Here is a 27,894-nt window from a genome sequence, read left to right on the forward strand (position 1 = left end):
AATTTAAAAATGTTTGACCTTGAGGTATTGGGATGCTGTGAGTAAAAATATTCTGTGACTGGAGTTAGAAGCACTGCAACTGGCAAAGATCAGAGATCATCACTAGTTTCTGTTTTTAATTTTCTGTAACCCATTAAAAATTAAGTTGGGAAAGGAGAAAATCAAATTAATAGCTAGGCAAGTCAATTTAGAAGATAATCTATTGGAGTAATTCAGATACTTCCTTTTGTCATTAGAGCTTTGATTATTTTTCCACTCATTTCATCTATTATTAGCCCTGATGAATCATGAAGTAGAAGCTGATGAATAAGGTATCTGGGAGCTGTGGACAAAAAGAACTTTGTAAGAATCCATGAAATAATTGAGTACTTTCTTTCAAAGCCTTTAGAAAACTTGCTGATGTGAGATTTTTTTTTACGTGCCCTACTCTGCTCAAAGTAATAGAGTAGAAGTACTTTACTCTACCTTTACCACTTCCACAGGTTTTTCAGCTCATTTGAAGGATGCTGTTTAGCTATATACCTCTCTTATCTCTAAAACTGGTTCAAGTGATGGGTCCAGAGTGGAGGTGGCAATGCTGATGATTTCTCTGAAGCCGGAAGTTTTCCACTGTGTATGTAGAGCCAGAAAACTCCTTGGCTTAGCCTTACAGTTTTCATGATAACCTACATGAACCCCCTACATATCATGGAAGGTATTTTTGAGAATCTCTATGGTGTTTAGTGTTTTCTGTTTCATATCAAGACTGATGATGACTACTAGGAAGTAAGCCAGAGCAATACAAGTAATGTTACAAAACAAGATATGAAATCTCAGATTGTATTATTTTGGGACTGGTAAAGTCTCCTGTATTAGCTTTTTTTTTTTTTTAATTTTCCCCTAACTGAATTGGAAAAAAATGAGAATGAAAACAGAAAGTAGGGGTTTCTATTTCCTTGTCAGGGACTCAGTCCAAAATTTTAGTTATGTACGTGATCAGATTTGTTACCATTTTAATTCTAGCTTTTGTTTGAAACTGATGAAAAATTTTAAAGTTACTGCACTGATGACTGCTTTGTGCTATTAACAATATTTGTCATTATAAAGATTAAAAGGGGTACTGGCATGAACATTTTCAAATTGCAAAGGCAAACTTTTAGTGGCAAAGCAGTATATTGCAAGTACACTACTAGAAGTAAGATAGGGTATTGTCTTTAAAATGGGTTATTTCTTTACAGTTCACATCTTGTTCATTCGATATCCAAATCTGATATTCAATGTTAAAACAAAAAACAAAGCGTGCAATTAATAGAAGATGCTGTATATATGAAGAAAGAACAGAATGACAGCTAATAATGGTATTCAAAGTTTTCTTGTTTTGCTTTTTTTTCTGGTTTGCCCTTTAAGATCACTTTCAATCATTTTTGGTTCATAAGGGTCAGCTGTTAGACAGTTCTAGGTTTTGGAATTATATGGAAAACTTTTTAGAATGCTTGCCACTGCATAAAACCAAAATGTTAATGGCTTCACTAAGTCAAATTAAATTTTAATGGCCGTGGTTTAATTTTTCCTTTAGCCCGTTCATATCCTTTAAGTAGCATTAAATGTGATTCAGTTGTCTTCTAATATCACAACTGACCTGAATAGCCTTTTCAATTAGCCTTTTAGATGAAGCAGATCTGATACATTCTAAATAAATAAAGATCTCTTTTTATTGGTTAAATGATGATATTCACAGCTCATTTAATCCATTTATAGAGATGCAATGTCAAAAGAACCACACTTTTTGGACAATGCTAGTGATAATATTCACAGATGAGACAAAAGAAAAATCACAGCATCTTTGTTTTGTCAGTGAATGGAAATTAAGGAAGAGAAACTCAAAAAGATCTATTTAAGACTTTAAGAAAGATGTATGACTGAGAAATGATGAAAATTATTTGACAGGATGTCACACACTGAAAACATTTTATGAAATGGTGTGAAAAATAGTGAGCTAACAATGCAGAATCCCCTAATAAACTTATTCTGACACCTTGCAGATAATCTAATCCTTAAACAGTAGATGTCAAATGTTTTGTGAATTGATTCATTCCATATTAATGTAAAATTGTTGTAATTTAATTTTTTCATGGATTATTTTAGAGTTTACAACTGCCTTATACAGTAATAGAAATTGTTAGAAATCTACCATAGTTTGTTCAAAAGCATCTTTGATGTTTCCATAATTCTGTTTGATGTTTGTTCTCATTTTTGGATGACAGTTTCTCAAAACCTTCACTATATAGCAGAGATGACCTACTGTGATAAAACCTTCACCATGTATCAGGGCAGGCATGGGGAAAGAAGCTTCTGGGTTTACTGCTCAGCATGGGAGACAACAAAAGCCATCTGGGGTGTCTGATATGTAGAAGAGCTGGGCTGAGAGTGGTTTGGACTGTAGATGTATCTTTACCAGTGGCTTTGGTCATCAAAATGCAAGAGAATGGTGTTGTCATTAGCCAGGGTGGATTTCAGCACCAACTTCAGTTTTGCTATGTTAGTTGCTTGTATGAGTGCCAGATTATAGCTAACAACTCACTCGCTTTCTCCTGATGTGAAGTCTTAGCCCTGAAACAAATACCAATCTCTCATGACGGCTGGCTCATTAGACTCACCTAAGTGGAAAGAAGCAGTGACAGCTGTCAGTATGAATTACAGTACTCCCAGCTCCAAACTCCAGTGGTTTCTGCAGTGCCACTCTTTAGGATAATATACCATTAGAATTCCAAAATGTGAAAACAGATTTTGCATTATTTACATGGTTTTCTAGACAAGTTTGCCAAAGCGAATGTCTTGAAAAGTTATAAAAGGGGGTTATCATGCAACTATTTATAATTATATAAATATAAATGTATTTATGTAACTATAACAACTGTATCAATGAAATATACTTATTAGCCTATATTCTACTGACTGTTCCCATTTTAAAACGTTTGCAATAAAAATTTTTGTGATTTTTGTAATGCTAGGTTAACTGAAAAGTATTCATTTGGCATTTTAGAACAACCAGCCTACGCAGTACTGGGTACTGTTTGCATTATGAAAATTAAACATGTTAATTACTATGTTCTGGTATGACCTTATACTGAAAATATTCCTCTGGTGTTTTGGAAGGGGAAATGCTTTGTCTTTCCTTGAACACAATTCTTCCAATATACAAGTACATAATTTTTCAGTGAGCATAAAACATAAATAAGTTCACAAAAGGTCTCTTGCACAGGACATAGGCAGTGGTGCTGAGACAGTTTGAATAGGATACCATTTCACCAAAAATAAAAAAAAAATCCGACTGCTCCAGTTATTATTATAACATATAACCTGGGGCTGAGGCAGGGAGGCAGCTTGTATGTTACATAGCATGTACTAAAATTAATTTATCAGTATAATGTAATAAGGTGGAAAACCTGCTTCCTATGGTAAAGTTGAACTGTTGCTCTTTGAATGTTTTGGTAATTTGGGAGTAGATTAGTATGATATGTCATGGGGGAATAAAAGCTGTTCTGATTAAAAAGGAAGATGTGCAAATAATTGGTACCTAACATTAACATGTAAAGAGATGTATTCATAGACTGAAAGAGCTTCATTTTCAAACTCTAGAGAGAATGACAAGTTATTCTTTACATGGAAAACTCAGGCAAGATAGTGATGGCAACCTTAGAACTATTCTGTAGTGGAGTCGTGTTATATGTACTGCAATTAATTTGAAGGGTGGCTCATGCAATTTGCAGACTCTTTCTTTTTCATGTTACTGATATTAGTCATATTAGGAATATGACAAGGGGAGAGTATGAATAACTAATTTTCAGTAAATTTTGAATTTTAACACATGCTTCACTAGGCATAAGAGTCTAAATTCGGTGAATATTTCATTATTTCTCTTTGGAATTTTATTTTAGTGGCTCTTCAGCAATGTTTCATTTTTTGTGGGTTTGTTGGGTTTTTTTTAATGGTAGGCAATAAGAGAATTTGTATATTGCTGTTTGGGAAAGAGGTTTGATGGAAGTGGATGCTACCAATTGGAATATTGCAGGCCAAAACTTATCAGTGGTGTTATAGAATAGCTCTATACACAGAAACAAAATTATTGAATGAGGTAGATCATGAGTTTATATTTAGGGTCATCTGGAATATATCTATCAAAATATTTATAAGTATTCTTTGTTTTCAGTGAAAATTTTCAATTCTCAGTGAAGAACTGTTCAGAAATGTAATTCTCTTGTCTGGTAGGGGCTATAATTCAATGATTTTTGTTTCCTTAGCAAAAGGAGTTTTTTTAGTCAGAACTTCTCTTTTGTGATTAGCCTCAGCTATAGAAATTTCATACTTATATTGTGTCACTTCACCTAAAGACAAGGGTATGTGCATCATGGAAGAGGTAGTCAGAGGCACAAAAACCTCTGTGAAGTGTCACAATACCTTTTCAAGATCACTGAAATATTTTGATACAGGTTTAACCAACAAATTGAAATGACAACTTGAATTAAAACATTTCTCTCTCCTTTATATTTAACTGTCCACATAAATCCTTCTCCTTTCTCTCATTTTTTTGACAAACTCTACTAAACCCTCAGTGTAAATAATAGATTGAGTGAGTAGAGAGAGAGGGAGAATAAAACTATCAGCTGTAATTATCACTCAGAATTTGTAGCAAAATCAAGCACTAGCAAATATTTTCCAGTCATTAGTGATATTTTAATGTTTGGGTTTTTTTGCCTTTTACACAGATATCGTGGGAAGGCATCATATTTTGAATTGCTGCTCTGAAGAGTCACAATAATTATAGTGTCTCTCGTAAACATTTGACATGAATACAGCTAATCATTCATTGATTTATGAAATGCTCAGCCAGTGAATTTAAATGGATCAATTTTAATACTTAGGCCAGGAAGTATGTTCAAGTGTAATATTTAAAATATATGACTTGAAAAGTATTTGCTGTATATGGATGAGCACTAAGAGTCTTACAAGCTCTCTCACAAATAAATAGCTATAGAGGAAAATATATTCATGATACTACATAAAACTGGTAAGTAAAAAATCTTCTACAAGTTATAGAGCATTAGGTACAAAGAGGACTATTAAGATAGTGGAATATATTCAGGGAATGATGAAGAAGCAAGATTAAAAAAAAGAGATGGGAGACGAGATAAAATAATAAGATAAAAGAGAGACATAGAGAACAAGAGGTCAAATCAGACGTACATGGCCTTGATGAGATGGAGATGCCTAGTTCGATAGGTAGTTCTTTTCCTTACGTTTTATCTATAAAATAATTTCATTGCAGTTCACCTGCTAAAAAGAGGATGCATTACAAAATCCAGGCCACTCAAGGTGGGAATGGAATGAAGAGACAGATAGTAACACTGTCTTTGTAGCACTGAGAAACATGCAGAAGAAAGTGGCATTCTTTTTAAAGGAAAATCAAATCAAAACTCTGCATAAAGGGTAACTGAAACAAAAATCTGGCAGCAGTTTTAGACTGAGTTCCAAGCAGTAAAGACAGATGTAAGGTATCATTAATAGGCCGAGGATAGGGCCTGGCTGTGCTTAAGAGACTTAATTAATGTGTTAAGACAGAGTAGTGCTGATGATGCTTAGCCAGCTTTCCGCCAGACACTTCTAAGTGCACCAGAAAACAAGAGTCTCTTTCTTTTTTGTTTCAGACAATGGTACTTAAGCATCTCTTTCCCTATGAACTCTGATACCTGTGCCTAAGTGAAACAGAAATAATACATTTTGTCTTGTGTGCAGTTTCTTGAATATATGTTGTTTCCTCTGAGAGGTTTCTGATGTCTCAGTGTTTTTGATTATATTTCTTACTGTAATTTTGTTTTTTCGTATGTTTTACTCATAAGTGTGTCAGGGCATCTATTTTGCACTCTATTAGTAAACAATTACTAAGATAAATGATAATATTCTGTGGTTCACTGTTTTCAAAAACGTTTTCCAGGCTCAGACATCAGGTAGTTCAGGTTTTGCAAGATCAAATGCCTGTTGTTTAGAGTCTAGAGATCAAAAATCAGTTCTAATTACACTATGTAATGCACTGCATAATTTTTTCCATGGCTTTATTTCTGGAAGCCTGGCTTGAAAGCAGGACATTTATAGCACAGTTTACTTATTTCGATATATTCTTTAGCAAAAGTCAAAGTTTATTATAGACTAGTTAGTTGCTGCAAGGATGGTTGACAGTGCAAGCTAAGAATGATGTTTTCCTGGCAGATAATAATGAGAAAAGCTGCAAACATCAGTGACCTTGCAACCAGGGGATACATTTTGCAGATCCCTGTGAGCAAGCGTAGCCATAACATTATAATTAAGTGTGACATGATCATGCTAGTAGTGTGGGGACTTGATAACCAGGAGGTAACTGATGGTTGATTTTTTTTTTTTTTTTTTTTTGGTTATGAGTCAGACAGGAAATTTTCTACATGTTGGATAACAAGGAAAAGGTTTACAATAAATCATACATGAAATGTCTGAATTAAAAGATATAATCAGAAATAGTATTTGTAGTTTCTTTCAGTTTGGGAACGGTGGAATATATTATGAGTTGCTGCTATACTGTGGGAGAGTTGGATAGAAATCTTTCGAGCTATCTTTTTGAAGAATGGAAATTCAGCATTAAATAGAGAGCAGCAAAACCTGATAAGATAGGCTTGGTTATAACCATCAGCTGTGATAGCTGTTCTGTGATACTGCTAGGGGCTATCTTGGACAACAAAAATACCCCAAAACCCATTAAAGCCTTATGGGTGGATTGCTTTTTCTTTATGAACTCATACTAAATCACAAACTAATAACCTTACACTCTGTATGTTATGCTAATGATCAATGAAGGCAGAATATTTTCCTTTTATCTTGGAATATCTTACACCTAGACACAGTTCTAGTGGGTAAACACAGCAAACATTCCTGATTATTTGATCCCGTTGCAGAGGTTTCTGTATCCAGTTGCACTTAATTTGTTTGCATTAGTAATAATATCTTCATTGGATATAATATCCTCATTTCATTGTTGGTTATGAAATATCTTGATGTTGTTAGAGTACTCATTTGTATCACTACTGTAACTAGTATTACATCCAGACTTAGTCAATGTAGGTCATACCTCCACCATTCTAATATCATAAATGAAAATAGAACAGCATATTGGTACATTCTAACTAAAAGGTTAGTGAGAGCTTTGACAATTATTTCAACTGAATCATGACAAAATAGCAGGATAATTTCGACTGATTATTTGAGAAATTGAACTGGCAAGAAATGGTGACCCAGGGAATGTATCTTCACAGTTTCACCTGAAAAAATTAAGTGTGTACCCATACTGAAGATGCCCTTCAAACGTCCCATTACTTGAGGTCACAAAACAGTACAGGTTGAAAAAGTCAGGATTATAATCAGAAAGAAGTCAGAACTAGAGTTAAGAGAAACATAACATGACTGGTTCTTTGAGAGACTCTCTGTAAATATATGGCTAAATATTTTATATATACAGGAAAAAGAGCACAGAGAGAACTCTAAGAAGTTACAGTCTCAAACAGTATTTCCTTGCCATGGTTTGGGAATTATTAATAATAATCAGAGAAGTTTTCAATTTAGAATTAAATAAACTAAATCAACTTCATGAGCTCCTTAGACTGATGGAGGATCACATCTTGAAGCTGAGCAAGGGAATTTTGTAAAGGAGGGTAACAAGATTTCACAATGGAGAGGTTTACTTAAGTTAGATTTAATGACAGGCTTGGCTTGTCCATACTTTAAAAGGCTTTTCTGGTGTGCTTATACTTGTAGAATATTTTGGAAGCCTTTCTCTGTGGAGATGTAGTGTTCCTTTGATAGCATAATTTAAATTGTTTTTTCAAATGGAATAACCTGTTTTAGACCAAAGGGTGTAACTATTTCAGCTTCAGGGAATTGCTGGCTAACAGTGTGTATGTTCGCACAATACAGCTATCTTGGCTAACCACTGATGTAGACCACGTAGCCAAGTTTTGAATTTCAGTTTGTGTTTGAAAACTGATCATAGTTGTTCTATGCCATAATTATGGTGTAAAATCTGTTCATTTTATTAGTAAATGTTATTTTCTCTGTAAAAGTCTAATTTTCCCGGTGTATTCCATAGATCAAGAGTAAAGTCCTCTTCCCTTAGACAAAATTAGTATATTACAAAATCCAAATGATGTATCAAAGGAGGGGAATCCCATTTTCTCTGGATTATGCTTCTGTAAAATTCCCACCTATCTTACTTGCTGTAAGGGTATTCAAGTGTATGGAAAATCTGTATGTCAGCCCAGTCCTGGAAAGATTTAACAGTTCCCTCTAAAAATTCAAGTGAGAGGGCAATGTTCTTGCCCTCTCACTTGCCCTGTTCTTGCCCCTGTACAATCTAACCAGATTGTACAGATGCTTGAAGTTTAAACTGTGCATACTTTTTTTCAGAAGTACTTGAGTAAAACTTTCACATCTTGGTAGAAAGGCTAGACTCAAACTTGCCATCCTGCAGCTGTATGCTTGCAACCACGCAAATGTTTAAATTGAAATTAGTGTATTATATACCATTAGGTAGAATAGATTGATAAAATAGCTTAAAACAATCACAATTCTAGTAGAATTATATCTATTGCCACAAAATGCCAGGAAGTTCAACTTCATAAATTGGCTTCTCATGTCTTTGTCACTAACCCAAATGTGTGAACAATTACCTACACTCTTCAGCCATCACACCACCAGCTCAAACAGAAGTGTTGATCCTATTTTATGTTAGAACTTCTGGGGGATGTCTTTTTTTGGTTGTCTTTTTTTTTTTTTTTTCCAGTGGGTGCAAGCAATCTATTTCTCACTTCAAGGAATTTTAATAGAAAAACTGTCATGTTTATATAACTTCCAGTACAGCTGAGCAGGAAGCAAATAGAAACCTTTATTTTTATGGTAGGTTGATTCTACAGATTGTCCCATCACTGCCAAGTAAGTGAAACCCAGGCTGAACATTTAATATTGTGGAGACATTTTGAAAAAGCATGTTTCCTTCCTCACATGAACATTAATATCTTGTTTTAAATTGTTTAAAGTGAATGTTTTGATTTTTGGAAGTGCCGAAGTAGACATGCATGAAAAAGAACTTTTTGATGGAAGTTTCTCTGACAAAGGGAATAATCCTTTTGAAACTCTCAAGAGAATTAGCTAGAGCAAATTAAAATGGACTGAGATTCAATGTACATTTTCAATCTACTCCCAGAAAGGTTCAATACATCAAAACTGATTCCTATAAATCTATTTGTTAATTTTTTTATAGTATCTGTATAGAAAAATACCTTTTCTCTTATTGTTTAAAATATCTTAAATATTAGCTTATATATATTTATAAGATACTGAGTAAGTAAAATAGAAATGTGATTCTGAACCAAGCAATTTTCTCTTGGGAAAAAAGAAATCTAAACTAGTAAATGGAAACTACCTTAGTGACAAAATCTTTTTTTTCTAGTTAAAAAAAAGTATTACTAGTAGCATTTTTTTTAATATACATCTTTCAGGATTAGAAATGCAGACTTTCATCTCCTTATTTTAGTAAATAATTTGAATGCAGCTGACCTGTCTGTTTTCTCTGCTGCATTATTAATGATGTTGAAGAGCTCACTAAGTTATTGTTCTAGCAATATATATCGCGCTTAGCTGAGGTTTTGATTTGCGACTACTGCTGTTTGAAATGTGGCACCTGAGCAGATTATGCACCAGCTGAGATGGAAACAAAAAACTGGAAAGCTTTCTGACTTATAAATCCCAGAATGTCAATGCATTTCAACCATTCTGTTGTACCTTTAGGCATTTGGAATACATGTTTAATCTACAGCCAACTGTGGCCAACTTCCTTACCTGGCAGAACACCAGCAGAATGTGGACACTGCATCTGAATTTGTCTTGAAACAAAGCAATATCTATATATAATGAATAATCCATATCTAGAAGGGTCCAGCTCTTTCCCAGTTTGTGGTAGTCTGTCCTGAAAAGTGCCAGTCACCAATTATCTCCAAAGAAGTCAGACAGCAGTCCTAAAAATCTTAATCTTCTCTTTCATCATTTCATATTGATTGTTTGATAGAGGGAGAGGTAGTTTTCCTTACCTTAATTTCTTTGTGGTTTTGTTTGTTTGTTTGGGTTTCTTTGTTTGTTCTTCCAAAATACATAATACTCTCTGAATGTTCACTAAAACATCCGGCATCTTTGAGTACACTGATCTCTTAGTCTATCATAATTAGAGGTAGTTGAATTTCCTTGTCTCCCAGTTTGCATAGTTCTAAAATCTTCATTAAGGCTTTTAATTAGGCCAAAAGAGACTAGGTATTTCGGGATGTCTGAGCAGGTCTGGTCTGAGATGCCTGCTTTTATAAATAATAAAAATGTACCTTCTATCCAGTCAAACCTGATTTTTCAGTACTTTCTACACATTGGAATATGTTCTTTTTCCTGCAGGTTTCAGAATAATTTAAATTTTACAATTTCTAGTAACCAAAGATGCTGTACTACTGTCTTACAGACTGTTTTTTGAGAGTGAGAAAGCTTGTTCTGTGCTATCATAGAATACGCTGACAGTGGAGTTTACGTACGCAAAACTAGATAGATGTTTTAAGACTAAATTAATCTGCATACCTCACATTTCAACTGAATATATGAGATCCCAAGTCCATATCAATACTTATTGGAGTGTATATGTTTTTCAAACAGTGTTGAAAGAGGTTTTGTTTTGTCATTGATTGGCACTCTGCAAAATTTGTGTATGCAGGAAGTTTATATGATGTCATTTGAAATGTTTGATTGAAATGAAGTGTAATTTAAAGGATTTGCCAAGACAGCAAAAGCAAAACTTCAGCAATGTATTTCATGACTTTAAATAAAACTGTGACAGATTGGTGTGGTACATTTCATAAGCTTTAAAGGCTTGAAATTATATGGAGAGCTTCCAGGTACAATTGCGTTATTTATAGGAAATTGAGACAGCACTTGCAGTGATTCAGAGCTTAAGCATAGTTTTGTTTTGGTTGGTAAATAGTGAATTTACTTCAGCTGGAGGATTCAGAGAGACTAGAACTATTAGCAGCAAAAAGTCATTTTCTGTGCAAGCCAAAAAGGGATAAATTATCAACATCAGGGTATAATTGGTGACAGCCACATTCAGGCATCTATGTCATGGAAAGAAGACAAATATGTTCTTCTCATAGTGAAATAACTTATTTACTGTGAGGGTATATTGAGTCTGGCTGAGCTGGAGTTCATTTCCCCCTAGTAGCCCTCACAGTGCTGTGCTTTGTGCTTTGCCTTGGCAGCTGGAAGGGTGTTGATAACACACCGGTGTTTTGGTTACCGCTGAGCACAGCATCAGCACTGTAACATTCCTTCCTCAGTCGAGGGCAAGGTCCTGGAAGGACCCAAGTGGGCCAGCTGACCCAAACTGACCAAAGCGATATTCCATACCATGTGATGTCAGCTCCAATATAAAAGTGGTCTTCCTCAAGATAATATGCACAAAAGTAGTGAACCAGTTTGTTTTTAATGTTTTTGTTTGTGATCAATTTTTTCCATCTGTTCTTCAAATTTTGACTTCTCTTAAAATTACCATAAAGTTCCACAATATAATGTTTTCTTACATGTCTGTGTATAAAAGAATCCTCACACAGATCTATTTTAAACCAAATATGCTTTGAAATAACCATTTGGCTGAAGGTACACAGAAGCCAATATATAAACACACCATTCACCATTCATTGCTTTTACAAGGCAGGGAAATATTTTCAAGGTTTTCCGTTATAGTATTTTTAACCCATTAAATAATTTTAATGCAGATAATCTAATAGAGTTTCTAAGATCAGTGAATAAGTGTAAGTTTAGCTATACTGCTGGTCGTTTAAGTTCTTCAGTTGAATAACTGTTTTCTCATTTATGTCTTCTTCTTATTGCATTAAATTCAATATCTGTTAAAGCAAAGCTTAAAGAAACCCCATTATCATGACAAGAAGAGGAGTGCTCAGGTGTCTTGTACTCTGAGAAACTGTCTGGGTTCCTTTTGAGTCATAAAAGACACACACAGTCAAGCGTAACTTGACATACTTGGTCTTTGAAGGTGCATTTAATGAGACTAGATGAGTACCATGCATTACTATACTTTTTTGAGGCAATGTAGTCACTAAGGGTGAAATTATGTTTCAAGTAAATGTAAGTGGTATTGCACAGGTTTTGCAGTGGTTCTCTTCACTTGAGTGATTTTCACCCTCACAACAAAACTTGTAGAAATAACCAGACGTGGTCCCTTCTGCTTCTTTATCCTGATTTGATACAAGATCTTTTAAGTAATTCATTCTCTGCATTGTTAGGTGTTTCCCTCAAAGTCTCCTTGAACAGCAGCTGCTGATGTGCGATAGCAGTGGTGTCCCGCTGAATAAATGAAAAACCAGAAGTGCTTGTTTTGTGTACCTAGTATTAAAGTTACATTCCCTTATGCCATCTAAACAAAGTTTCTGCTCCTAAAGGGAAAGGGATTTTTCCCAATGCAGCTTCATTGCAGATTTGGATTAACTTCAAAAATAAAATAAATAGCTTCCACAGCCATGGAAAATGGGTTCTGCCTCCAGTGAATTAGAATTACTGTTACACTGGGCAAGAAAAATAGCATTTTAATGAAGTATCCACCCTTAAGCACCTTTTCCAGAGAAGACACCAGTGAATCTTTGCCAAATAACTTACTTAACTTATAGTTAAGCTGGGTTTATGTTGAATTACTTGGTTGGGTGAAGAAGCTGCTCTATGCTATCTTAGGCAGTTCAGACCTTTGTAGAAGCCTGATTTATAGCTGCCCAGGGGAACACTGGCTTAGTTTTCACTATGTTTTCATTTCAGAGACTGTAACCTAAATTATTTTATTCTTAAATTCTGCAGACAAAGCTACAACGGCAATTTTTTTACCCAAAAATTGCCTCAAAATGAGTCAGAATGTCTCTCATAACTGAATGGTATCTGTTCTGTTAAATATATCATTATTTCAGTTTTAATTTTAATTGTCTTTGCTGGTGGCAGAATTTATTTCAGTTAATTTAATTAGATTATTGCTATTTCAGACATTAATCAGCATCCTATTAAACCATCTCACAGATATTAAAGAAGAGCACTGTAATGTACTCTCAGGGAAGCATTACTCCTCAAGGGACAGGAATTCCAGAATTTCCTTTGGTATGGAATGCAGGCTCTTAGTCAGTCTGGGTTTAGATTTCCAGAAATATTCAACTCTCAATTTTTATCAGGTGGTGCAAACCAAATGTAGTAGGGTGACTTAATAAAGAGTCCAGTTACAAAATATTTGTATAAATATCTTCCCACACTGACATTTTCATCTTGGAAGGGATTTTATCATACATTACCAGTTATGTGGTATTAGAAAGAAGGGAGAATTAATTTTGACACTGACTGGAAACTAGTAGTGTCAAACTGCCTTCAAAGGCAATTATGATCTAATTCAAGTAACAATCAGGAGAGCAGAAATTATCCCAAGAAGCCAGCTATTCCCATACCTGTATCTATCTTCTACAGACCGCTGATCAGATCTGGGTTTATTGTTTTCCTCATGACTTCAGATGTGTTACTTTATCTTGAAACATGGGGACTGACTCTGTTGGCATTCGCTCATTCTGGGCGATACCACAAATGGCAACTGTCATAGATACTTGCAATGTTAAGATGGGAGGATCCTTCTTGGTTGTTATTTTTTAATGACCATGGTCAAAAATATCATCTAGGACTTGTAATTAGTCCTTGCATAAGGACTGATAATCTCTACAGCTCTGTCTTCCTATTTACCACCCCAGTCCTGCAATTGAAGGCTTTCCTGAGTTTCAGTTCTGGAATCAGCGTGATCTTTGGGAAGCTTAGTATGTCTTCTTGTGACAAATTGTATAGATGAGCCTTCTATCTAATTTGCTGAAGTATAAAATGGCAGCTTGCCTCTGGCATCCTCATCAATCTTATGTCTTTGTCATGTTTGAGGTGGAGGTATAAAGATCACGCACAGAGAGAACAAATGAAGCTGATGATAGATTTTGGCAAGCTCGAGAGCCTCTAGTTTATTCTGACTGAATGTTCCCTATTCCCCTTTCCCTTTGCTCACAAAGTAGTTGCTGCACAGTGCAAGTCAGGCTTGTGAACAATTGCATTTTGCATTCCACTGTCTCTGCTTTCTCCGTGTCAGTGTTTTTGGATTGTTAACTTTGGTTGAGCTGCTTTTGCACTTCAGTGAGCATTTATTTTTTGCTACCTACTCTATATGTGTGTGAACCAGCATTGCACTGACACTGTTGAATCTAAATGTTGTTTTGAAAATGTGGAGCTGACTTGAATATTAAGAAAGACTCCTGAGCTTAAGCTAAAAGTGATTTGAAGACCAGCTTATGTGTGATGCACAGGGTTTAGCTGGTCATTTATGATAGCAGTGGGTTGGTACAGTATTATGCTACTACTTGTGCTGTTAATACTCTTTACAGTATTTGTCACAATATGTAATTGAGAGTTTCTGAGGAAATAACTTAAAATAAATGTTATAACATTTTATTGTAATTTGGAAGACACTTTCTGTTACAATATAATTTTCTAACTTTTTTTTAGCTATTACTCCGTTCCTATTGCAAATGAAACAACCATGTTGCAAACATTATAAATTCTTTCATTCAACAAAGTCCTTCAACATGAAATAACTGTTGCAGGAACTCTAGCACAGATGTGACTCTGCTCATTTCCCGTCAGTGTACTAATTATGTAACTAACAAAGGTCAATATCCTTCAGAGTCAATAAAGCCACTTACTCTAGGTCCAGATTTCAGACCTGAGAAAAGGTCAGGAAAAAAAATGTGCTGGAATAATTGATTTCTGACAAAATTCTGAATTCAGTAAATTCTCTTTAGGCAAATTATTCTGGGAATTGTACTTATTAGTCTATTTTACATTTCTGTTTTATTAAACCACTAATAACTTATACCTGAAGATGGAACATTATGGAACTTACCCTGTGGAACTGATTCATGCTGGGTTTTTTTTATTTTAGTATCCATGATGCTCCTGGAGAAGCAATTTTTTTATTTTTTTGGTCTCTTTTGCCAGGCAACCATCAACAAGACAAGAGGGCATAGTCTCAAGTTGTGCCAGGGGAGGTTTAGGTTAGATATTAGAAAGAATTTCTTTACAGCGAGGGTGGTCATATGTTGGAATGGGCTGCCCAAGGAAGTAGTGGATTCTCTGTCCCTGGAGATTTTTAAAAAGAGACTGGATGTGGCACTTAGTGCCATGGTCTAGTAACCGCAGCGGTAGTGGATCAAGGGTTGGACTTGATGATCTCGAAGGTCCCTTCCAACCCCATCTGATTCTATGATTCTAATGTTTTGAAAGTCTGTAGTATCACAGCCAAGAATTATTCTTGGCTGAATGAAATCTGTGACTACTTTGCTATTCATAGACTTTTTCTTCTTAGTCTGTTAAAACAGTCCTGGATTTTACCTTCAGTGTAATAGTTGTAGCACTGTCACACTCCAGTACTTCAAACTTAAAGATTTTTTTTCTCTTCATATGGGGTTAATAATAATAATAATAAAAAAAGTGTAGTTCTTCATAGTTTGAGTGACAGTAACTCAGAATTATTTTAATATCTGGCTGCAAGAAATGGTCTATCCCTTGTTTGAGGTCTCGGTAAAGACTGCTTAATAAGGAAATCCACAAGTATGAAGAATACCTGGAATTTGGAATAAAAGTTTATGTTCCTCTTCCTCTCAGAAAACACATGCTGATTGGGGCAGGTAGTAGAAGTAACTTAATCAGGACTGCAGTTGTTAGAGACAGAATTACCATGCTGAACTGATGTCAAATAAGAGTTCTACATTGCTGGTACAGTGGGAGTTAAATCAGACCCAGCACAGGGGATACCTCCCTAGAGTAAAAATATGGCATTGATATCAGAACAGACAGAAAGAAGTGTTTGCACTGTATATGCATGTGTGTGCATGTTCCATCAGAGCTGTAATTGCATGTTTGACTATGAATGCACACTGAGGCCACTATGGTTTTCCCTCAGGAACATGCATTTATAGTACTTATAAATTATTTGTTTGCTGTGTCTGAAAGGAGTGATTCTGCTACTTATCCAAGCTTTCTCTTTGCTGCTGAAACAAAAGATCTTTATGCTGTATCACAATTTTTCCATTTCTTCAGCTATGTGTAATCTTCTGCAACATTTAATTCCTTTTCCATAGCCACACAATCATCACTTCAGCAATTGCATTTGTTCTTCTTAGATGTTTATGCATATTGCTCATCTATATTCAAGGAAATATTCAAATAGCCTCACATATTTTCAAATCACTTGGGGATGTCTGTCTATTAGCTGTCCTCCCTGCATTTCCCAAAAGAAGTATGCAGAGAGGATGATGCTTAATTTAATATATAATGAATTCCCATATTTCTTTCAATAAATAAAGGACTTTTCATTTTTTTTTATGTCAGGTTCCAGCATCTTAGCTAGTATCCAGCTTGCTATACAAATGAATTTCAGCTGCAATGCTTTTAATCTGAGCTCTTTGGAAGGAAGGGAGTTATATCCTCTGATATTTTGTGCGGGCTCTCCACATGCTAAGGCCAACTCCATGTAGTACTGGTGTGAGATTACTTATACTGATTTTCCTAACTTTCTGTATCAAAATGCAACTATACAATAAAATGGTCAGGCAAGTGATAGTTAAAAAATCTTTCCAGTTTTATGGAAATATTGGTTGCATTGCAATTCCTGATGGACTGATTTTTTTCGCTGTCTTTCCTCATAGCAATCATTCTCAGGAAGCTAGTTGAGTTACGGTTTTTGTTATTCAGTGTAAAGGCTGCAAATGTTATGGGTAAGACATTGATTAACATCTGAATATTATCATAAATGTACTGTTTCAGTAAATACAATCCAGTTTCATCAAACAGACTAATTCAGAACATTAGCCAGTGTCCAATGCTTGAGAATTCATATGCCTTCCTCCACAATTAATATTTTTCCACAATTTTAACGGGAATAAAAGGTTCAATCACATAAAAGAAGTTTGGAATATCTATGCCAGATCTGTTTCTGTTAGCTATTATTTGCCCCCGTTCAATGTGCTTTATTCTGTGTAGTCGAATGATTTAAAGATTTATTATGTAATTAATTATATGCAATAATTTGCTTAATTCCAGGAATCCCACATAAATTTATGTTTCTTTATTATTTGTTATGGTTGATCAGACATTGGAAATGAGCACCTGTTAGTTGTCATTCTTCCAGGTTCTTAAATATATATGCTTGACTTCATGCAAGTGATTAATGGCTCTGATGTCAGTGGCAGTGTTCTCATGTGTAAAGTTCAGAATGCATGTGTAAACACTGAAGGGTTTAACACACATGGAACCTCATTCAACACCTTTAATGTTTTATGCCAACAAGAATTTTCTCTGAATACGGAATAGTTAGTATTTGCTGAATAAATGCAGTCATGGCTATGCTGCCATGGTTACAACACAAAAAAACCCAAAACCAAACAACTTCCCCCTCCCCAAATTATTTGGAAATTTTCTATCTGTGTTTTTTGAGAGACAGAAATACAGGTTGTCCAGCTTGTCCAGTCCAGACTCTGAGACTGCAGGACCAGTGGGCCACCGTCATCTCTGATGATCTTTCAGAGCAGCTATTAAAAATATTTTTCTTCTTCTGAATATTAAGTGCCATCTTCCACAAAAAGAATGTTCAAGTGCTCTTCCTAAAGTGATTTGGGAATCAGTTGAACTGCACAGTATGGCAGCTGTGAAGAAACATTATTTTAGACTGCCCTGGAAAGTGTGGTACTAAATTGGATCCCTGGTCCAAAATTTCTAGCCAACAGCAAAGTTCCCTTTACATTTTTAATCAGAAGTCAGGCAAATCATTTGTTATTTAGCCAACAAGGAGGGATCTGAGGTAAATCATATAACCTGAAAACTGTTTTCACGCAGAAGTGAATTTGTAAAAACTATTATAATCTCACTTTGAATGAAGTGTGAACCTCTGAAAACAGGAAAATACTGTCTGTAAAGCAAAACATCACAGTGACCCATTACCAAATAGCCTAAGTAAACTAAAGACAAATCTAGTACAGTGTTTAAGGTTTTAAAGTCAAAAGTCATTTTTCTGATCATCTAGTACTGCAGGTAGGCCCTTCAGTTAATCACTTCAATGGTTTGAGGGACTTCACCAAAGAATTTTATCCAGCAAATATCCTATTCATTCTGGTTTATTCCACAGCAGGATAACAGTTGGATTGTCTAATAAGAGAAGGCTTTTATGTGCATGGGAATATTATTCTAGGAACTTGAAAACTAGTAGGTACATTTTAAAGAGCTGTCAATGAAAAAGAATAAGTGAGGTGCGCACAAGAAGAAAAAATATCTAATACAGAGCCTGTAAAATCAAGCTAGGAAAGAATGCCAGGGAAACAAAAAAAATATTGAGATCTGTGCTTTCCTTCTTATTATTCCCATGGTCTCTGAATGCTAAGCAGACAAGACTGACAATGTCATTGCAGTAGAGCATAAAATATTTTTAAAAATAAGTTATACATATTGTGAAGAAAGGGAGAGATCCTGCTGTAGGGCAAAATTATAAAGACCTGGAAGAAAACTGGAAATAGAGGAAACCAGGGAAGGAAAACTACAGTACTGCAAGCTTAGCTGGAAAACACTTAGGACTGAGTGTATGTACTGTGAAGAGTGGCAAACTTGGATACATCTGGCTATAGCTGCAGAAAGGGGATGCTCCTGCAGAAAGGCCCTCACAATTGAAGGGAGCTAGTAGGGAAGACGGTGCTGAACAAATCTAGGACTTAGACTGCAACCTTTCAAAGGAGAAACACCTTTCATTGGTTAGCAGGCAAAGTCCAGCATGTTTTGGCAACACTGAGAAGTGGGTAATATTTCTATGTACAGTACAATGTCAATAGTAAAGGTAATAACAAATCATTTTTGACAGAGCCATCCAAAGCTATTGTGCTGTCTGTGACTTTACTTTGATGACTATATTTCCTAGAAATATGCCTGAGCAGAGATGCAGTTACTCTTATAAGCCGTTGATGTTTACTTTGTATTTTACACACTTTAAGGATTTGCAAGGTTAAGAACAGCTTACAGTTTTACCTGATGCAAACACACGTAGAAATACAGTATCATCTTCTGTATCCACTTGAACTCTGTGTAAGCAAAAAAATTAGTGAGTGGTTTTTCAGGATTTTGACACATAACTCATTGCTGCAAAAATTGGTTTAAGCTCCTCCATTAGTGAAGTTTTGTGAGTAGTTGAGAAATGTCAGTCCATCTTTCCTTAGTTCAAGTCAGTTTATCAGAATTGTCATTGGTATGGCTTAACCATTATGTACTATCTTGGTATTTCAAAATACTCTGCACACATACTACTCTTAAATGTTTATAGGCAATAAAAAGATGAGGAATCACTGCACCAGTCACTGGGCTGCAAATGTCTTAAATCTCTAATCATGCAGATGTTGCCGTTGTAGATTCAGACAATACGATTATTCTTTGCCACACATTCATATGTTTAGGTTTTAATTGTAATGTTTGATGACTTGGAATCTAATAACAACAACAAAAAAAAGAAAATTCTGACAACTCTAAAGATAATTAATTGACTACTGAGAAGCATATACCATCTTTATGCAAGTCTAGTCAGCCAAGAATTGAACACAGTTAATTAACAGTGCACTGTCTTTTATAGTCTTCAAGCTTGAATAAATGATTAGGACAAAAGCTAAGCTGCAATTTCAGTTCTGGCAGGTGCTGGTTTTCTTATAGCTCTAGCAAGGATTTAGGTTTGGATTTAAAGAAAAGAAAAAGATGATGTAAGTGGATCTGAATAGAAAATCCAAAACTTGATCGTGTCTTTTCTGGTTCAGAGCCTAAAAAACCTGAAATCCCCAGTCCTGTCCCTGATTGCTCTGCTCCTGGGGGCATCTACACTCCTGTTTCACCAGAATCCCAGCATTTCCAGGAATAAGCAAGTAATTTCTCAGATCCTGCCTATGACCAGGTAGAATGTAGCAACTGAACAGATTATCACTGTAATCTCATAGGAGGCCTAGAAAGTAAACATAGTCTGAGCAATTCTCATGCACATTAAGAGGGTGTGTATTATTTTTACTAAAATGCCATTGCAGCTCTTTTTATTTTTAAAATAATACTCAAATTTTATATAAAATCCTTGTGATTAGAGTATGTAAAAAGTGGTGTGCCAGAATCAAATCCCTGCATCTCCCACAATTCATTAATGGATTTATGCCACCCTGAAGTGAAAAATGGGAGCTTTGTAGATCCAGAAAGAGAGTGTGCAATGTCGTGTACTGACTAGGACGCCTATTTAGAGAGGAAAACTCTTAAGACTCTGCTTCCTGTACCAAGCACTGGCTCTGTGTTTTGTGTTTAACAACCAGTGAATGACAAATAACTTGGCTGTGTAAACATCAAATGGTGTTCTCCTTCCTGGCTGAGTGGGTTTAATTCAAAGCTAATAACAAGTAAATAACCTGTGGACACTGGCATGGACCCAAAGGCTATCTCTGAACTCTGGTCCTGGAACTGTACCCCAGAAGAAAGCAGAAGGAGAGGAGACTGAGGGAAATGCCTCCTGTGAAGTAGGACCAATGCCAATTGTCCTAACTGAGAAAAATAAGACAATAAAAAGATGAGGAATCCCTGCACTAAATACTGGGCTACCAAACACAAGACAAAAACAGGCAGTGATAGCATCAATTTGGTGTTTGTTTTTCAAAGGAAGTGTTTGTTTTTGTTTTAAATAAATGATGCTTATTTAAGTCTCTTCAGTCTCTAGATCATGGTAGAGCCTGTCTGTAGCCCTGTGCAAGGAACCTGCTCTTTTGAATGTAGTGGGGATTTGAAAAAGACTGCAGCCTGCAGAGTTCTCTTGGCGAGCTTCAGGAAGGAACAAAAGATTGAGGTTTCATCTCTGAGACACTCCATTAGATCCATTCTGGGATTTTATAAGCCATTTGAAGACCATATATCTGGGACCATGGTGTTTAACTTGTATATAATCAAGTCCTGTGTCATATCTAATCTTTAGGTATATAGTTAGCTAGAAATACATGTGTTTACATACTTTCTGAGCTGGGGACAGAGCACCTTGGTACTATCCCTTTCTATGTGCCCTTTACGTATTTTTATAAATACTCATGTCTGTATGATTGTATGTGGATACACACAAATGCATACCTACATATGTGTGTGTGTGTGTGTGTGTGTGAAAAACGCTACTCTGCTGAAATTTATGGCCACCTTCCCTTCAGCTTCAATAGAAGGATGGTCTGAATCTATGTACACTTTACTGCACCTTTTTGCATGATTTACAAGCTGTGAGCAACATATATTATACAGGTTTTTAATTTACTACATTATTTTTTCTGTTTTAGGGAAAGTAATACATTCTTCTAGGATGAAATACCTTTTTTGTTAAAGAGTAATAGTGGAAATTAGACTAAATCTTCCAGTAACAGCCTTACAGATTCAGTCAGAAATTAATCCAATGTGTATTAGTTCAACAAGAACCTGAAATATAACTCTGACAATAACAAATATTTTATATTGTGTACTTTTATATGAGATTTAAATTCTCAACCTTCACAAAAAACAACCATTTAAATAAGTGCTCTCTGTCTTGGAAAATAGATGGCCAGTGAAATACCTTGGGTTTCCTGAGATTTTATGGCTGGATTGATGCAGGATTTTTTAGATGTGGTTAACCTAAAATATGTATATGTTTAGGAAGCATTGGGAATCAGCTCTCAATTCTACCATCTTCCAATTTCTTTAGGGTTTTTTGTTGTTTTTCTTTTTAATAATTTTAGGCAAATTTTCCTATGCCACTCTGCATCTCTAAGATAAGAACTGTAAATTCCTTCCTTTTGAAAAAAAAAACATTTTGAGACATCTAAGTAAAAAGTGCTTTGTAAGAGCTTTGCATTATTATTGTAATTTGAGAGATAATGAATGGCATCCTACAAAACAACTTAGAAAGTGTTACAGGGAATGCTAAATGTTTTCTGATTCCTTGACTTTGAATTGCTGTTCAGTTTCTAAGCCCAGACTGATGTTTTGTTTGAAACTTCTTTTGAAATCATTGTCACCTGTTTAAACAATTTTGACTTTGCTGCAAACATGGCACAATAGTTGCATTATAGTGAGTTAGACTGCTTGTCAAATGCAAAACTTAGACTTTCATCTCCTTACATCTTTCTGCTAATGCCGTTCAACTGTCCATCAGTTCGAAGATTTCCTGTCACACAAATGGCAGTTGACAAGTCTGCCTATCAGTTCTGTTCCTACAAATTTCTGAGTTTAGGAAATCAGGTTTAGTTTCAGGCACTATTTTAAGAGAATAAGTTATTTCATGAAAAAAAGAAAAGCAGATATTTTATTTTGCAGAGTTTTTGTTTTCATTGCTTGTATAGCAGTTCACAAATTCTCTGAATACTTTACATGGTGTTGACTGAAACACACCTGAGCTTCTGAACATCAACAAGAGCAGATTTTCCTGTAAAAACATGAAAAACATTTGGAAATGTGCTACACTTAGGTGCTACTACTCCAGATTTTGTGTCCTTACTCTACCACCTCTGTAATGCACCTAGTTGCAGAAATACCTCCTTTGCTCCTTTCTCATGAGGCTGGCCTGATTACAGTCAATAAATCGACGTGTATGCAGTTCTTGTTGTACTATTTAGACCAAAATGAAAACCTTCTACAATCCTCAGATGAACTGCACTGTAAGATAAATTTTCATGTGTTCTTAAACTTTTTATAGTTCTGAAGGGTAGCATTCCAATAACATGCTTTTTACCTGTTTTCAAATGATAGCTACATCTTAACCTAATTTAGTTTAAAACATTTGGTAAGTGGATGAAAGGCAATCTGAATGCTTAGACTTCAGTGGAGAGAAACAAAAGGTCATGACATAATTTTTCATTAAGACATTTGCAATTAAACTTTGTGCACATGGATTTAATTGTGTAATAAACAATCTTTACTCATATTAAGGATGACTTTCCTCAAAAAACCACCCACCAGTCTCAATCTCTGCAAAAAGCATTGTTGTATTTTAAAAGAGAAAAAATGCAAAATACTCAAAGGATTTATATCTGCTGTTAAAAGAAACAATAAAATTATTCATAATCACAGTTTTGTACATTAAAGTGTCCATCAAAAGCAAAGAAGAATGTTTAAGCCTGTGGTAGTCAGACTGGCAAGTTTATCTCCTGTTACTGCACTGGATTCATAATATGTAACATGGCATTTTGATTATGCTTTTTTTTTTATCCAGAGGTGACTAAGACCTTCTTTTCTGGGACTTAGGGGGAAGATAGAGAGAGACTGCAAATGGATCTGTAGTATCTAGTCGAAAAAGAGAGGAAATACATCAAAAAGCTTAAATTATTATTTAAAAAAGAACACTGACGGACCCCATAATAGAAATAGAAGATTCCATTTTAATTATGGAAGTAGCACTGCTATCACTTTTTTCTGCAAACTTTTTTCATAATGCAGCAAAAATATTCTCTTTGAAAGCAGTGTGAAATTCAACAGGAACTTAACTCTTTTAGTCTCTTGCTATTTATTGCTTCTAGGGGTAAGAAGATGGGACATGACATTGATTTTTTGATCACCAATCCAGGACCAAGAGAAGATGATGAACTTCTGCATAAAGTTGTTGACTTATGGAAAAAGCAGGTATGAACTAAAGAATATTCGGCCATAGAGAGATGTTTTAAACTCCACTGAATTAAGCCTACACACTGCTTAAAGAATGTTATAGTCCTTTTTACAGCTGACTGCAATGTTTTGAAATTAGTTATTGTTCTGTTAATCATGATGATCTAGGTGCATCCTCCAGCTCAGTATGCTAGAGTTGAAGGTTATATCAGAAGAGCCCAACACACATTTTACTATATCTTACCCTAAGAATAAGCAATTAGTCAGAGGTGAGAAGTCAAGCTAGGTAGAATTTTGAGTGACACAGAAAACCTGTTCTTATACTTTTAAACAAAACTGTATTTGTTTAATTTCTCCTTGTGATGGGAGCAGGCTCTCCCAAGAGAAGCTACTTCGGGGAGATCCAGCTTTAAGTGTAATGGATTTGTGTGACCTAGTGGTGTGAAGTGAGTAAGTCTGAAAGCTTGGGTACCAAACCCTGGAATTCTGGCTTCCTTTCAAACCATAAATTAGCAATTTTCCTGGCCTCCATAGAAATATTGGAAAATTGACATAGTTTCCCTTGATGTCTATATTTGGAAGAGTGCGCATATCTTCAAGGTCCCTTCCAACCCAAACGATTTTATGATTCTATGATTTCATAGAGGAATTGTTCATCTAAGGCTGTGGGGCCTTTTTGTTTTGTTATTGTCGTTTGGTTAGTTGATTGTTGTTGGTTTTATTTATTTTTTTTTCTATTCAGCTTTCTTCAGTTTCAAGCAACTTTAAAGTTGGAAGTGTCTGAGTTATAATAGGTGAAGGTAGCTAAAAATATTCCCAGGTCAGAAAAATATATTATGTTGGGAATAATAAATTTTTGTTTTTTCTTCTACCTTTCTAGCCAGCTAAGATATTTTTCAACATTAGCTGCTGGTCCTTTTCAAAGGAATGGAGTACACTGCAGCAAGTAAAAGGCCACCACTTTAAGGTGAATCATCAAATGCCTCTGTTAAGTCAAGTCAGTTTTCAGTGCAGTTAGCCTGGAGAGAATGCTTTTGAATTGATTTTGAGCTGTGTACTTTAATTAATGTATAATAGGTTAACACATGAAAGACATTAAAAACATCCGACTAGACAAAAGCTTACCTGACTTTATAAAGTTTTCTGTTTCAAGGTGGTCAAAACCTTTCAGCTGGCTTTAATGGAAGGGCTTCAAACTTGTTTTTTCCCGATAAAATACATTATCTGAATTCCTCTTCCTTCAGTTGATTTTTGGTCTTTGAAATGTTAACAGACTATTATTGATTTTTTATATTTCTCTCATTTCTATCCTAAGTCTCTATGTAAAGTGTATGTGCTGGAGTAGATTGCTAGATACAGTGTAGAGTACTCTAAATAAAAGCAGTGAAACTATAGCAATTAATGAGTGCTGAGGACACACTATTTTTATAATTTTTATCATTTTAGTATTTATGTACAGGTTTTTTTGCAGTCATTCTACTCTCTTTACTCTGAGAAAAGTTGCCTTTCTTCTTGGAAGGGGTTTTTTAACCTTCTTATGCACACTTGATTCTCTAGGAAGCCATATGTTCATCCTCCAGAAATCATGTTTATTATAATACAGCGGACAGGAACGTGACGACAGACCAAGGCCTACCCTGAGTGTAGTCTTTCATACTTTCTTCTCCACCTACATTACTAAGAAAAATGGCTGATCTGAGAAGTCTGACCACTGAGTTGCTTCCATTAAATGGAATAGCAAGGAAAAAAATAGAAAATTAGTTGTTCTTTCTGATTTTCTTGTTAAGGATAGAATTTGGTAGAAGGGAGGGCAGGCAGATTATGGGATGTCAAGGGTGGCCAAGAGTTTGATAAAAATATTAGGATTCCTCTAGAAATCCCAGGATGAAGAACATGTCAGAAGCAGTAATGCACAACGGCCATAGAAACAAAACCCAAACAAACTGGGAATAGTTTAAAGCTGTGGACAAATACTTCCTGTATTCTGTTTGTCCTCCAGACTTTTTATGGTTTATACTGCTAGCTCTACTGCCTCTGTACTGTGGCACTTGTAATATACAGGCTTTTACTGGTTCTACTAAAAAATAACCTTCCAGCAAAATCAAAATGCAAAAAAAGAAAAGGGAATTATACACCTCTTGCCTTTTTTATTACCTTTGATTTCTAAGGGGGAGAGGAAGACACAAAAAAAACCCCAAAACTAAAGTACTTTTATACTTTTTACAGTTGTCTGCTTCACAGTTTTCTACTTTTGTACTACTGCTTCAAAGCCCAAATTCATCAAAGTACATCACCGAGGTCACGATGTTGACTTGCTTTGGCACCTCTTAGTGAAGGATTCCACAATGTTTAACTTCTAAATTATGGACCTCAGCCTATTTAAATAGTTTAAAGGACCTTTTTCTTAGCTGAAAAATTTAATGTAACAGGATCCTTCCATTGAAAGCTGCTGAAAACAAAGTGGCTAAATCAACACCATCATGCTCTTTGATGCAGCACCACCACAAATAAATGGGCTGACGAAGAGAGAGGACAAAGTCTTCAAAGTAGAATGTCAAAATGGAAAAGCTGTGATGCAGTACACAGGCTATGGTTTTAATGGTTCCAAAAAGTGTTATAAAGAAAGTAGGAAATTACCTCTGTGGGTTAGAGCTTGAAAGTCTGTGGGCAAACAGGCTGAGCCATCTGTGTCAATGTAGCTTCATTCACATACTGTGAAAAAATATTTTAGTTTTTTACTGAAAACATATAGCTATATTTAGCACTCTTCCTCTTGTTATATACATACTTTCAACAAAGGAAGAGATACTGTGACTACAGGCATTCCTGTTCTCAGTTTTCCCCCTTGTATTCATGTAAACCTATGCTTACTTATTTTAGTATATTAGTGGTCTAATTTAAACTCTAGAATTGACCTCTAGAGTAGACGTGATCAGGAAGGGGAAGGCTTGATGTCCCTTTAAAGAAAATGGTGAGGAGCAAGTAATGAGTCTCATTTCTTTCTATTGCTGGAAAGAGATTTTTGGAAACAGTCTTCACAGAACAGCAGCACATTCATTATTGAGTGACAGCTGGATTTGAGCATCAGCAAAACCTGTTTCTAAGGCAAGACACAGAAATGGTTAAGAAGCCGGAACAAAGAACTTTTTGTTTCAGATAAAAGGATGCAAAAGGATGCAGAGCTTCTATGTGAACGCATATTGCCTTACCTTCCTTTCATTTTGTTCTGGCTCAGCTGCAGCAGAAATTGAGGAAATTCTTACCTAAAATAGACTATTGCAAGGTGGTTAGAGCCCTGGACATGAGAGAACTTGGCTTAAATTGCTTTAGGTGGAGTATAGGGCTGAATCTGAATATCCTGCTTTTGAGATTATTGCATGAAGTAGTCAAAAGCGTTCCATTTCCTGCTGTGTTTTAAGTGAAGATCTGGATAATAGTGGTGTTCTTAAGAAATGTGATCTTTCTAGGGTGTGCTGTATAGCTGTATACGGGTGAGCATCTATAAGTCTCCTTCTGTCTGTCTGTCTCTTTCCTGCTCACCAGTGCAAATCATTATGGCATAGAGAGGTGAACACGTTCACTCATAGACTCCGGTGCTGATCTGTCCATTGATCTCATAACCAGGCTGCTCTGGACATGCTCAGAAATAGACCACTCTGATGCACAGAGAACTTCAAGATGGGAAAGGGACCAAGGCAGCTGCGTGGTTATGCAGCAACTGCAAAATTTTGTATTGCTGATTAAGCCTTTCATGCATTTTCTAGTGAATCCTCACCCTAACAGGCCAGATTGCTCCCAGGCATCAGTTCTTGAGCTGTTCCACTTTATAGAATTCCATCTGTCTCACCTAGGTATAGATTTTTCTGAATTAACATGCTACATCCTATTTTGGATTAGATATAGGCATTTCACTGAAAAAAAAGAAACCCAGTTTCACTTTATTAAACCATCTCAGAAAGAAATATAGAGCAAGAACATATATACATTTCAGAAGAACATACTGGATTACACTTTCAGATGATGTAAAATGATCCCACTTACCAACAATTATGAGCAATGACAGCATGT

At 35.5% G+C, this 27,894-nt stretch overlaps 1 protein-coding gene across 2 annotated transcripts in view; it reads left to right on the top strand.

Moving 5' to 3' along the window:
* The window catches only part of DNTT (DNA nucleotidylexotransferase), an 87,105-nt gene that overhangs the window by 32,359 nt on the left and 26,852 nt on the right, over nt 1-27,894 (top strand). For both annotated transcript variants that reach the window (XM_027647817.1, XM_027647818.1), the window contains exon 8: nt 23,742-23,844. In XM_027647817.1, coding sequence (XP_027503618.1) covers nt 23,742-23,844 — 103 coding nt within the window. The remainder of the gene's footprint in view (nt 1-23,741; nt 23,845-27,894) is intronic.

Source organism: Corapipo altera, unplaced genomic scaffold (assembly GCF_003945725.1).
Source record: "Corapipo altera isolate COAL_440 unplaced genomic scaffold, ASM394572v1 56, whole genome shotgun sequence".
Taxonomy (NCBI): Eukaryota; Metazoa; Chordata; class Aves; order Passeriformes; family Pipridae; genus Corapipo; species Corapipo altera.